At 40.2% G+C, this 14744-nt stretch overlaps 1 protein-coding gene across 17 annotated transcripts in view; it reads left to right on the forward strand.

The window, feature by feature from the left end:
* Window positions 1–14744, forward strand: part of LOC100156421 (phospholipid-transporting ATPase FetA) — a 97763-nt gene that overhangs the window by 67310 nt on the left and 15709 nt on the right. For all 17 annotated transcript variants that reach the window (XM_084988642.1, XM_084988631.1, XM_084988654.1 and 14 more), the window contains 5 exons: window positions 1468–1676; window positions 4576–4619; window positions 7433–7598; window positions 9555–9743; window positions 10720–10835. In XM_084988642.1, coding sequence (XP_084844768.1) covers window positions 1468–1676; window positions 4576–4619; window positions 7433–7598; window positions 9555–9743; window positions 10720–10835 — 724 coding nt within the window. The remainder of the gene's footprint in view (window positions 1–1467; window positions 1677–4575; window positions 4620–7432; window positions 7599–9554; window positions 9744–10719; window positions 10836–14744) is intronic.

Below are 14744 nucleotides of genomic sequence, written 5' to 3' on the forward strand. Positions count from 1 at the left end.
TTGATCCCTGGCCTCACTCAGTAGGTTAAAGATCCAGCATTGTCATGAGCTTTGGTGTAAGTTGTAGATGCAGCTTGGATCTGGCATTGCTGTGGCTGTGGTGTAGGTCGGCAGCTACAGCTCCAATGAGACCCCTAGCCTGGGAACTTCCATGTGCCGCGTGTGCAGCCCTAAAAAGACAAAAAGAAAGAAAGAAAGAAAAAAAGAAAAACAGCTATACAAAGTTTTGGAGGTTTTTAAAAGCTTGATCTGGTCATAGAATGGTGACCAGATTAAGGTATTGAGTGGTAATTTAGGATCAGATCCAAAAGAGCCCTGGATGCTAGGCCAAGGAGTTTGGGTTTTATCCTAAAAATAGTAAAGACCTTTCTAAGGAGGGAAAGGTTTAGGGTTAGGGTTAGGGTTAGAGGTTTTTAAAAACTTGATCTGGTCATAGAACGGTGACCTAGATTAAGGTATTGAGTGGTAATTTAGGATCAGATCCAGAAGAGCCCTGGATGCTAGGCCAAGGAGTTTGGGTTTTATCCTAAAAATAGCAAAGACCTTTCTAAGGAGAGAAATAATGTGATTAAATGTCTGGGTTTAGAGAGGTTGCTATGGTGACTAGTATGGTTAAGGAAGGGAGGGGTCAATACTCAAAACATGAAGACTAATAAAGTCAATTATGTCAGTCTGAGTACTTCCTCCCTCACCTCAAACAAAAAAAATCCATGTCACTCAAGGCAGCTGTTGCAGACAGGGATTACTAATGAAGCAGTCTAATAAACAAACATACACTAAATATGAATGGTGATAAGAAGGAGGCTGCTTAAAAGTCTTCACTGTTCTAAAGTGAAGATGTTTTATTAACCATAAAGAATCTATAATGCATGATATTTGGAAAAGAAGAGGAATGTGGTAAAGGCAAGTGGGAAAATTCAGTTAAAATGGGGAGGAGACTATTATGGGGAAATGCTACCCACAGGGATGCTGGGTCTGCCTAGAAATGTATCAGTGTCAGTTCCTGTAAGCTGTTTCTGAGTCTCATAGATCTTTCCCTTCCTCTTCAGAAACAAAGAAGTGCTGTTTCAAGTTTCTCTTTCTTGCTCACCAACAGATTTACATGACAGCAGCAATAATCCTCTAATTAAGCCTAGGCAGCCCTCTATAAATTAATTCTTAACTCGGTCAGGCCTTGCATTATTGCAGAATTTCAAACTTTTTGGAAGAAAGAGTGTAAAGGGAGGAGTATGCCTCAGCACAGTTCGTGAAATATATCTGGTAATCAAGTAAAGCCTTGAATGGATAATAGTCAAAGTCAGAATTACAGTGGGTTGGCTGGTAGGAAGTGTTGTCCAAGACTGTAGGTTCCAAGGAAGATATTCTAACTTTCTGTTCCACCACAGGACTGGCAAGAAGGAAACCAGAATGATTAATTTGTTTGCCCTGTTCTGACCCAGGACCCTTCTTTTCTTGCTTTCTCCTTAGTGTTGAGATAATAAGATTGGGCAACAGTTTTTATATCAACTGGGATCAGAAGATGTTTTACGAACCAAAGAACACTCCAGCACGGGCTCGCACCACCACTCTGAATGAGGAGCTCGGCCAGGTCACATATGTGTTCTCCGACAAAACAGGGACCTTGACTCAGAACATCATGATTTTCAACAAGTGTTCTATTAATGGGAAATTCTATGGTATGCATATCTTCCTGCTTTCCCTGAGTCCTAGGAAATTTTTACTTTGCATTGTTCTCAATAATAATCTTTTTCATTTTGGGGGGTTTTTGTTTTGTTTTCTTTTGTTTTTGTCTTTTTAGGGCCACACCTCATGGCATATGGAGGTTCCCAGGCTAGGGGTCTAATCGGAGCTGCAGCCGCCAGCCTACACCACAGCCACAGCAACTCAGGATCTGAGGCTCATCTTCGACCTACACCACAGCTCATGGCAACGCTGGATCCTTAACCCACTGAGCGAGGCCATGAATCGAACCTGCACCCTCATGGTTCCTAGTCAGATTTGTTTCCACTGTGCCACGATGGGAACTCCTCAATAATAATCATGTCAGTCTGAGTACTTCCTCCCTGGATCTGATCCTAAATTACCACTCAATACCTTAATCTAGGTCACCGTTCTATGACCAGATCAAGTTTTTAAAAACCTCTAACCCTAACCCTAACCCTAAACCTTTCCCTCCTTAGAAAGGTCTTTACTATTTTTAGGATAAAACCCAAACTCCTTGGCCTAGCATCCAGGGCTCTTTTGGATCAAATTGGCACAACATTGTTAACCAACTATACCTTAAGAAAAAAAATTTTAAAGAATAATCTATCTCCAAATCTACATATATGCCTCTAAATTCACATTTACTTCTTATTCTCAAAACCTTCTCTGTTCACAAAGCAAAGATCACTTAGCCCATTAGGTTCTAGCCACAAAGCTGCAATCTGTTGTGCTAGACATTGGAAATACAAAGATGTGTAAGACTTAATTTCTGTCCTCAAGGAATTCCCAATGTCTTAAGAATGTCAGTTACTCTCACATTAAATCAGATAGCACAACCAGCATATTACCAAAGCTACTAATCTCTTGATTCCCAATTCAGACCAATAAACAGTTCAGAAAGAAGTCATCACAAGGTTTTATTCATAGTTTGGTCAGCGTCTCCCATGGCTGGTTATTCATTTATTTCCTGCATCAAGCATAAACTTGTTTTTATGATAGTGTTAAGTCCTCATATATGTGCACTACCTAGCTAAGGAAGGCAATCACATCTAAAAAGCTAGAACATGTTGGATGTTCTGGGATGATGAAAAAGCTTTGAAACTAGGAAGATGTGGTAGTTGCAAAACATTGTGAATGCTCCAGTTGCCCCTGAATTGCACATTTTAAAATGGTTAATGGTATGTTTGTTATGTGAGTTCCACCTCAGTTAAAAAATTAGGGAGTGACGTTGTGGCTTAGCAGGTTAAGAATTCGACTAGCATCCATGAGGATTCAGGTTTGATTCCTGGCCTCATTTAGTGGGTTAAGGATCTGGCATTGCCACAAGTTGCAGCATAGGTCAAGATGTGCTGGATCGGAGTTCCCATCGTGGCGCAGTGGTTAACGAATCTGACTAGGAACCATGACATTGAGGGTTCGATCCCTGGCCTTGCTCAGTGGGTTAAGGATCCAGCATTGCCATGAGCTGTGGGGTAGGTCGCAGATGCGGCTTGGATCCCGAGTTGCTGTGGCTCTGGTGTAGGCTGGCGGCTACAGCTCCGATTAGACCCCTAGCCTGGGAACTTCCATATGCCGCAGGAGCGGCCCTAGAAAAGGCAAAAAGACAAAAAAATTAAAAATTAAAAAAAAGAAAAAATGTAAAAGATGTGCCGGATCTGGGGTTGCTATAGCTGTGGCATAGGCTGCAGCTGTAACTCCAGTTCCACCCCTAGCCTGGGAACTTCCATTTGCCGCAGGTGTGGTCCTAAAAAGAAAAAAGAAAAGAAAAAATTTAAATTTTAAATTTAAATTTTTATTTAAAAAAAGCTAGAGCACTCTAATATTTTCAGTTACCCCTGACAAACAAGTTTTCACATGCATAAACTCCAAAAGCTTATTTTTGGATGGATAATTTGAGAGAGGATCTTAATTTTCTTACTCATTGTAAGACCTCACCATACACTGTGTAAGATTGAAAGGGGTCATGGGTGTTTTGTGCTTGGCTTCCGACTGTCTTCCACTCCCATTCTGTCTGTACTAGCTACTGGCCAAGAATCCTAAATATTCCAGCACTGCCTTCACACCTCATCTAGGTAGCTTTTCTGATTGAAGGGCTTTCTGAGGTATGACGTCTCATAGCCTCCAGCTTCACTTCAGTCACACTTAAGGAGAAGAGTTGTGGCCCAAGCAGCATTATTCTTACCATTGGCCTAGGGAAAGGAGTTTAGGTGGCCTGAGGGGATTCAAGGAGCTTGACTACAAGTCTAAGATGATATAATTAGAGGAAATAAGCTTTTAAAATCCTCCTTTAAATTACCATATCACTCAGTAATTCCATTCCCAGGAATACTATATATACCCCCAAAAAATGAAAACAGGGATTCATCAGATAGATATATGCCAGTGTTCATAGAAACAACCCATGTGTCCATGAACAGATGAATGGATAAATTGTAGTATATCCATGGAATGGAATACTCAGGCATAAAAAGTTATGACGTTCTGACACATGCTACAGCATGGATGATTCTTGAAAATGTTATGCTAAGTGAAATAAGCCAGACACAATAGGGACATATTGTCTCATTCTATTGATACGAAATCTAAACCTAGAATAGGCAAATTCTTTGAGGCAGAAAGTAGGTTAGAGGTTAGCAGGGCTGGGAATAGGGAGGGGTAGGGAGTTTCTGTTTAGGATACTGAAAAAGTTTTGGAAGTATATAATGGTGATTGTTGCAAAACATTGTGAATGTTATTAACGCCACTAAACTGTACACTAAAAATTGGTTAAAATGACACATTTTATGCTACACTTATTTTGCATAATAAAAAGAAATGTAAACCTTTCTTTAAAACCCTTGTCAAGTGTGCACTCTGTTTCTTTACCAACAGGTGATGTCTATGACAAGAATGGACAGAGGGTAGACGTCTCGGAGGTGAGTGATTATAGCTCCCTGTGAAATGCATGTGTTAGCTGAGTGAGGCTGTGTGCACAGTAGCATGTTTAACACATACTGGGCTTCCCTTAGCCCCTGAAATATTACAGCTATGATTGGCCCCATAATATCAGAAAGTATTATCTAAATGACCTATGTTATTTGATTTCTATTTTACAGTGATAGTAGATTTATTGTTTTTTATTCTTTTTAAAAAATAATCTGTACTCACAATTTAAAAGAATGCCAAACAATATAGAAATATATGAAGAAGAAAGTTAAAATCATTCAATCTCACTTATATAACCAGTGTAAAATTTGGGGATATATATACTTTTAGATGCTTTTCATATGTATATATAAGACATATATACATAGACATCTAGATAGGTAGATACCTAGGCAGGTAGATAGGTAACTAGGTAGGTAGGTAGATAGGGAAGGAGGGAGGGAGGGAGGAAGGAAGGAGAGAAGGAGGGGGAAGGAGGGAAGGAAGGGGGGAATCATAGCATCCATACTATTTTCAGCCCCCTTTTATTCACTTGACACTATATTGTAACCCTCTTTCCAGTCAGTATATTTAGGTCTCCATCATCATTTTGAATGAGGGTCATATCTAATTGTGTTGATGTATCTTAATTGATTTTGACTTACCTGATCCCCTATTCTTTTGAGGCGGGGGGCTACACCTGCCACATATGCAAGTTCTTGGGTCAGGGACTGAATCCAAGCCGCAGTTGTGACCTACACCACAGCTGCAGTAACACCAGATCCTTAACCCACTGTGGCACAGCAGGAACTCCCCAATACTCTATTTTTATTGTTTTCTTTTGCTATTATAAATAGCATTATGGTAAGCATCAGGGTACATACATTTTAATCTCCTTTTCTGATAATTATTCCCTTAGAATAAAGTCCTGAGAGTAAAATTAGTTGGTCAAAGGATGGCTAGATTTTTTTAATGCATTTAATATTGCCATATTGGGAGTTCTCATCATAGTGACTCAGAAATGAGTCTGACTAGTATCCATGAGGACACAGGTTCGATCCCTGGCCTCACTTAGTGGGTTAAGAATCCAGTGTTGTCGTGAGCTATGGTGCAAGTTGCCGACACAGCCTGGATCTAGCATTGCTGTGGCTGTGGTGTAGGCCTGTGGTGACAGCTCAGATTCGACCCCTAGCATGGGAACTTCCATATGCCATGGTGTGGCCCTAAAAAGACAAAAAAAAAAAAAAAAAAAGATATTGCCATATTGCCCTCCAAATAGACTACATCAATTTATAATTTCACAAAAAAAATATGAGAATTCTTTTTTTCCTATATCTTTAAGGACGTAAATGTTTTAATCTTTAGGAATTAATTGGTGAAAATGTCTTATTTAATTTACCTTTCTTTGATTACTAATCATGTTTAATCTTTTTTATGTACTTATTTTACTTCCTCTTCCCAATCACTTTATTGCCCATTTACACTCATTTTGTGAATCTCCTGTTCATATTCTTTGCCCTTTCTTTTTCTTATTTGAAATTACTCTTTATATAGTAAAAATACCAACTTTTCCTTAGTCTAGCGCATGTTATAATTATTTTTCCATTTTTGTCTTTCAGCTTTTGTTTATATTTTTTCTGTTAAGAAAGTCTTTGATTTATGTAATCAAATTTATCCCACTCAACTATAAAAATATCTTCCTTTTCATTCTTCCTATCTCTAGCTGGTTCACTTTTACTCTTTGCTCTAATATTGCATGTCAGCTTTTGTTTATGGATTTTTATTTTAAGCATCCCTCCATAGGACTTCTTTTATTACGTTCAAGGTACTCCTCACCCTATCTGTTTCCTATTAGAACCAATTCTAAAGCCTAAGCCAATTGACTTATGTACCAAAGCACTAACTCCACCTCCCAACTACTACCTCACCCCTATCCATCCAAAAAGATTAGAAATGGGAAATAAAATCCGTATTTGCCTTAAATCCTCTTCCAGGGACTCTACTAATGACTTTGGAAATATAAACAAAGATATAGCTTCTAGGGAGTAAATTGTTACCCTGGAGTTTCTTTTCTCTTCCTCTTCCACTACTGATTGACCATAACACCTTTTCCACTGGATCACTAGAATCTTTGTTGTCTTGTAAACAAACTTGCCTACAGCCTTATCTCTTCATAAAAATGCTTTCTTCTCCCTGCCTTGATTGAAAGATGAGTTTCCCTGAGAGTATCCCAGAAGCCAGAAGAAATCAGGTATGGTGACAGTCAAGTAAAATGGTTCAAAATTAAGTCTGTGAACAAGAAGTCTGTACTGAAGCCTTCTTGTGCAGTATTTCTCTCTAGCCCCCTGTGGGTAAAGTAGGAATAGTGCAACGCAGTGATGTCATTGTATCTAACTCCCTTCCCAGCTTCTCAAATCAGGCAGAGGACAAGACTTTTTCCAGAAATCATTTACTAATAGGGAACAGTTATCCTCTCATATCCTCGGGTTTGATTATCATGGTTTTGGGACTTGGAAGAATAGAGCCTAAAGATGGCCATTGATCATTCAGAATAGGTAAATTCAAAAGGGGGCAAAAAGAGACTGCCAAGCAGTGGTCAGCTTGTCTCCTGTGGGGTGGATCTTTTCCAAGTGAATGGATAGTCCAGGTCAGAGTGCCATAGACCTTAGAAACCAGCACAGAATCTCCTTCATTTATCTTCCTTTTCTCATTCTCCTGAGAGTTCTCATCATGTCCCACAAACTGTCCCCCAGTTGACCTTCCATAAAATTTCAAGCTGCTATTGAGAAGTTTGTTCTGGTTTATGTGTGCTTATGTGTTCCAGAAAACAGAAAAGGTCGACTTCTCCTACAACAAACTGGCTGATCCTAAGTTTTCATTTTATGACAAGACTTTAGTGGAAGCAGTGAAAAGGGGAGATCGCTGGGTACACTTGTTTTTCCTCTCACTCTCATTGTGTCATACTGTGATACCAGAAGAGAAGGTAGAAGGTGAGAGGGGTCTGTGGCCTCGTGGACTGAGAATATGTCATAGTGTCTAGGCTGGTTGGAAGTGGGGGTGGTTTGATATCTTTCATAATGCTTAATCTAAGAAAGTACTTTCTAATAAGGAGAGTTATACAGCAATGGAATGGATAGTCAGGACTTGAATATCTTCATAGTCACTAAAGATATTCAAGTAGAAACAACCTCGTGGTCTTAAAGAAGGTTGGGTCATTCGATAGGGGTCACATTTGGTACTATCTAGAGAGCTTCTGGTCTTGAGTCCGTGACGTCTTGTCACAGAATTTGTTTGATTTGTTGCCAAGATCGGCTCCACTCTCTCTGACAAGACTTCCAGAAATGAGTTGAGTCACCCTCTTGTTGCTTCATAATTTAAAGGCATCCCCATATATCCTGATTTCTTTAATAACCAAATAGGACGATACCATCCATGAATTTATTGAAATCTTATTTTAGAAATAATGAGAAATTACTGGTTTTAAATTAAGAAGGCTTTTTCTTAACAAACAAGAATTTAGGCAGCCACCTAAATCGCATCCTTTAAAGTGAACTACCATGAGTAACACCTTATATCTGTACATCATTTTATAGTTTTACAAATTGCTTTCATTTATATTACCTCCTATAATCTTCACAGCAGCCCACCGCAGAACAACAACAATGAGCCTAGTTTTATAGGGAAGGAAGCTGAAGTTAAAAGAAATTAAGTGACTGACTAAAATCCTATAACTAAAAAATGCATAAATGAGATGAGAACCCAAATCTCATGTCTTCTGGCGCCATGAGTTCCCACCCCACCACAACCTTCTCCTGGTCTGACATTCCAGCAAGTTTCTATTACTTGAAGCGTATTTGAACTTGTCTTTGTTTACTGTCTTGAGTGACAAGGTAGGAAATATACAAGAAAATAGTCTTATTATCTAATGGACATATCTTATGTCTGACCTAAAATTATACTCCCCCACCAACCTTATTCACAGGTATAAAATTCTGATGATGCGTAACTGTCTTTATTTCTCTTTTGAAGGTCAATTTGATTTTAATCTAAAATATACCTCAGGTTATGGGGAGATTCTAAAAAAGAATTTCCATAAATGTCTTGAATAATATCACATTGGAAGATTGATTCAACAAAGTCATTTAGCTTCCCAGAGTGAGAGTTTCTTTCTTTCTTTCTTCTTTTTTTTTTTTTTTTTTGCTTTTTAGGGCCACACCATAGCCACAGCAACACCGAATCCTTAACCCACTGAGCGAGGCCAAGGATCAAACCTGCAACCTCATGGTTCCTAGTCAGATTCATTTCCACTGCGCCACGATGGGAACCCCCAAGAACCTTCACTTTTAATAGCCCCTGAACTGTCTTTTTTATTCTTTCTTTCTTTTTTCATCTTTTTAGGGCTATACCCACAGCGTGTGGAAATTCCCAGGCTAGGGGTTGAATCGGAGCTGCAGCCACTGGCCTACACCACAGCCACAGCAACTTGGGATCTGAGCCAAGTCTGTGACCCACAACCACAGCTCATGCCAATGCTGGATCCCTAACCCACTGAGTGAGGCCAGGGATCAAACCCACATCCTCATGGGTACTAGTCAGGTTTGTTACCACTGAGCCACAATGGGAACTCCCTCCCCGAGCTATCTTTATCCACTAAATTTGGAGAGTAACTGCCTATGTTTTGTGTTTGTACACATGTACCAGTACCTCTGTAATATTGACCCTGGTCTGTTAAATGAGTTGAAAGTATTGGAAAGAAAAGAAAAAACTGACCTGTTTTATGCAGCCTGGCCTTTTAAGGCCAGACTCGTGAGGAAGTTTTGAAGAAAGATGTCCCCTCCTGGGCTCCATTTTTATGTAAGCCACTTACTTGGAAGACAATCTCACTTCTGAGTGGACCTCAGCTGCACATCTCTGTGGGCTCTGACTACTCTCTTCTCTCCTGCCAGGTGAGCTGGTTTACCAGGCTCAGTCCCCAGATGAAGGTGCCCTGGTCACTGCTGCCAGGAACTTTGGCTTTGTGTTCCGTTCCCGTACATCTGAGACAATCATGGTAGTTGAAATGGGGGAAACCAAAATCTACCAACTACTGGCTATTTTGGACTTCAGCAATGTGCGCAAGAGGATGTCCGTTATTGGTGGGTGCCCCTCTAGCTGATCCTCTCCCCTTATTTGTCTTCCATACACATTCACACATCGACTTTCTCCTCTATCTACACACAAATGTTTTCTCCCATCCAAATGCCATTTCACAGGTACCCTGCCTCAAATACAAATACATGGCCATTCTCACTTTCTCTCATAATCCTTTGTATTTTCTCATATACACACATGCAAGCTCACCACCATGTGCTAAGACCAAGGCCCCTTTTTAGTGATCCTGGGTTATGGCTTGTCAGAACCCTCAAAGCTATAATAATAACAGAGAATAAATCCATAAATCCTGAAGTTGGAAGAAATGGGGGCAGACAATATAAGAGAAATTCTATTATCTTGCTCAATTAATTTGGGCCTCAGACTAAAGAGGAAGAAGTCATTTTTATTTATTTATTTATTTTTCCCACTGTACAGCAAGGGAATCAAGTTATTCTTACATGTATACATTTTTCCCCCACCCTTGTTCTGTTGCAATATGAGTATCTAGACATAGTTCTCAATGCTACTCAGCAGGATCTCCTTGTAAATCTATTCTAAGTTGTGTCTGATAAGCCCAAGCTCCTGATACCTCCCACTCCCTCCCTCTCCCATCAGGCAGCCACAAGTCTATTTTCCAAGTCCATGATTGAAGAAGTCATTTTTGATCTTTGGTCCTTACTAGGTGTGGGCCTTGGTCTGGAACTTGGCTTCAAGAAGGTAAATGTGATTCTGTATCAGAGTTTTCCATAGGTTATATTGACCCCATGGAAAAACTATTTCCAAAAGGTCCTCCCTAATTCTCACCAGCCCTCATCACATCACTCATCCTGTGTGACAGCTCATTGAGTGCTTATTAGCCCCAAAAGGTATCAGAAATACATGCCGTGGGAACAGCCTCCTGCCATCCCTCAGTGGCCCAGACAAGTTCTTCTAACACTGGACCTGTATGGTTACTTTGCTTAAGTTGTTTTTCCTTAGTGAGGACACCTGAAGATCGTGTAATGTTGTTCTGCAAGGGCGCAGACACCATCCTCTGTCAGCTACTTCATCCATCCTGTAGATCCCTCAAAGAAGTGACCATGGATCATTTAGATGTAAGTGTTTAGTTTCTGGGGAGTGAAGCTGTGGGTGATTCTGTGTATCTGGATATGTGTCCATATATGTGTCCCTGTGTCAGTTTGTTTTAGTGCAGGGTAGATTGGTGGCTGTGTCTCTTTAATTGATGGAAGAATAATAACTGTCTCATTCTGTGGGACTCTTACTGACCACATAGCCAGCTTCTGTGTCAAGGAGTTAGATGGTCCAGGATTCCAGAAACATGATGAAGACTGTGTTGTGGGTGCACTTACACAATCAGAACAGTTTGCTCTATGATTCCTAGCTCAGCAGGTCCTGTGGTCAGATCTAGAATTTGCTTCAGAATAGGGCCTAATGATATGGGAGGCCCCACCCCACCAGCCACGATGGGAACAAACTGCTTTTAGGGTACGGAGCAGAGCACCAGGCTTGAGCTGTTTAGGGGACCATTTGTCACCACCCTCTGTTATTCATGGGGTTAGAATCCCCAAGGGTCCCTACCTATCCCACCACACTTCCATTCTCTAGGATTTGAGATGTATCAGAAAGAGAGGATTGTTCCAGACTGCTGGTATTAGAAAGGAAAACCAGATTCATGCTGTCTGGGGTTTCTACCCTTAAACCTAGATATGTGAAGGGTTGGGGGAATAGGACAGGGGATATGAGGGGGAAGGGGCAGATCATAAAAATATTTTAAAGAAGAAATAGATTGGCGGAAATGCTATTAGGCCATTTTGGCTGGACCCTCTATTAATATATCATCAGAAGTCAGAAAGACAAATGGCCAACAAGCACATATGAAGTTAGCAACTTCTCTATATGCTTGTCGAAACTTTTGTCTGGTCATCTTTTTTTAGTTTAGTTATCCTAGTGGCATGAAAAAGTATCTTGTGATTTTTTATTTGTATTTCCCAGATGGCTAATGACATGGGACATCTTTTCATGTGCTTGTTGGCCATTTGTCCCCGTCACATCCCCTGTCCTATTCCCCCAACCCTTCACATATCCAGCTTTAAGGGTAGAAACCCCAGAGAGCATGAATCTGGTTTTCCCTTCTAATGCCAGCAGACTGGAACCAATCTCTCTTTCCCCTAGCCTCTGGTACCCACTAATCTACTTTCTGTTCTATAGATTTACCAATTTTAGACATCACATATAAATGAAATCATACAATATGTGGCCTTTTGTGACTGGCTTCTTTCACTTAGCCTAATGTTTTCAAGGTTCGTCCACACTGTAGCATGTATAAGTATCTCATTCCTTTTTGTGACTGAATAGTATTCATTGTACAGATATCTCACATTTTTTAATGATTTTTATTTTCTCCATTATAGTTGGTTTAGTGTTCTGTCAAGTTTCTACTGTACAGCAAAGTGACCCAAGTCACAAAAAGGAATGTTTACCAGAGGTTAGAGGAAAAGGAAATGGGAATGACTGCTAATGGGCACAGGGTTTCTTTTGAAGCCGATGAAAATGTTTGGGATTTAGATAGTAGTGATGGTTGTGCAGCTTTATGCGTGTAATTTTTTTTTCTTTTGGGGGTCATACCTGTGGCATATGGGAGTTCCCAGGCTAAGGGTCGACTCTGAGTTGCAGCTGCTGGCCTGCACTACAGCCACAGCCACATGGAATCCAAGCCATGACGTCTGTGACCTATATACCACAGCGCACGGCAAGGTCGGATCCTTAATGTACTGAGCGAGGCCAGGGATCGAACCCACATCCTCATGGATACTAATCAGGTTTGTAACCTGCTGAACCACAACGGGAACTCCTGAATATAATTTTTTAAAACCGCTTAATTATGTACTTTAAAAGGGTGAATTTTAGGATCCATAATTACATCTCAGGTTTTTTAAAAAGTCAGTGAAGTGTTCCACATAGGATGGCTCTTATGTCTTATACTAGTTTTCTGAGGCCACTGTTTCATTTTTTGTTTTTGGGTTTTATTTTTTTATGGGCTATCCTTAAAACACTTATCTTTTAACCATCCAAAACATATGAATTAGGGTGTCTTCTCAGAGACATTTCCACAGACTAGCTTCAGAGAGGCTCATAAAACTATTTCAGGTCTTTTGACCTGCTTCCTGCTACCAACCTTAGCCATAACCATAGTGGAAACTGACTCCACTATAATCTATTAACTACTGATGATACACCTGTAAGAGTCAAGTTCTAGAAACCCACTCATGCAGAAACACAAAAGCCCTCTAAGACAGGAATCCAGCAAACGGGTCACACAAAAACAAGCAGCAGTCAGGATTTGGGCCCAGGGCCCTTGTTTCCCCACCACAAGAGAAAAGAAAAATAGATAAGTAGAGGATAAATAAGAAAAAATGTTGGAGTTCCTGTCGTGGCGCAGTGGAAACGAATCTGACTAGGAACCTTGAGGTTGCGGGTTTGATCCCTGGCCTTGCTCAGTGGTTTGAGGATCCGCGTTGCCATGAGCTGTGGTGTAGGTTGCAGACACGGCTGGGATACAGCTGGGATCCCGAGTTGCTGTGGCTCAGTAGCTACAGCTCCAATTCGACCCCTAGCCTGGAAACCTCCATGTGCCTCGGGTGCAGCCCTATAAAGGCAAAAAGACAATAACAATAATAATAACAATGTTAACACAGGCTGCTAAATTATTTGTTGAATGGATTAAGGATCTGTCAGTGAGTATACTGTTCAACTTGTCAAGTCCTCTTATCAGTATCCCATCCAAAATCAGTTTCTGCTGTATCTCTTCCTTCTTTTTTTGGTAATAGCTGAAGTATATTTTTAATTGCTGAATATATATATATTTGTTATTGAGTTAAAAGTGGTACATAACATTATGTAAGTTTCAAGTGTACAACATTATAATTTGATAATTTATATCCACTTCAAAGTGATCACCACTTTGTCTTGTCATCACCCATCACCATACAATTGACCCCCTTCACTCGTTTCACCCTCCCACCTGCAATCCCTTTCCCCTCTGGTAACCACCAATGTGTTCCCTGTGTCTGTGAGTTTGTTTTTCTTTTGTTTGTTCATTTGTTTGTTTTTTAGATCCCACGTGTAAGTAAAATTATATGGTGTTTGGTATTTCTTTATCTGATTTATTTCACTTAGCTTAATACCCTCGACGTCCATCCATCTTGTTGCAAATGGCGAGATTTCTTCTTTTATGGCTGCTTAGTAATTCCATTCATTAATGGCCACTTAGGTTGTTTCCATACCTTGGCCATTGTAAGTAATGCTGCAGTGGACATGGGGCACATGTATCTTTTTGAATTAGTGATTTCACATTCTTTGGAGTAGCTAGACCTAGATTGATAGCTTTTTGTTTGTTTGCTTTTTTTTTGGCCATGCCTGCAGCATGTGGAAGTTCCCAGGCTAGGTATTGAACCTACACCACAGCAGTGACCTAAGTGGCTGCAATGACAGTGCCAGATCCTTAACCCACTTTGCTGCAAGGGAACTCCCTATTTTAATTCCCAAAAAGACAAGAAACTTCAAGTGTTGGAGAGGATGTAGAGAAAAGGGAACCCTCATACACTATTGATGGGAGTATAAACTGGTGCAGGCACTATGGAAAACAGTATGGAGATTCTTCCTTTCTCTTTTTTTGTTAAGAAATTTATTTTTTCTATTATAGTTGATATACAATATTCTGTCAATTTCTGCTGTTCAGCAGAGTGACCCAGTTATACATATACATACATACATTCTTTTTCTCACATTATCTTCCATCATGTTCTATCATAAGCAGGATCTCATTGCTTATTCACTCCAAAGGCAATAGTTTGCATCTACTAACTCCAAACTCCCAGTCCAACCCACTCTCTCCCCCTCCCCCTTGACAACCACAAGTCTGTTCTCCATAGCTATGAGTTAGTTTCTTTTCTGTAGATAGGTTCATTTGTGCCATATATTAGATTCCAAATATAAGTGATATC

This window comes from Sus scrofa, chromosome 1 (assembly GCF_054392235.1).
Source record: "Sus scrofa isolate SSC_HxYL_T2T_F1_AM1 chromosome 1, Sscrofa_HxYL_maternal_Yorkshire_Landrace_v2.0, whole genome shotgun sequence".
NCBI classification, from domain to species: domain Eukaryota; kingdom Metazoa; phylum Chordata; class Mammalia; order Artiodactyla; family Suidae; genus Sus; species Sus scrofa.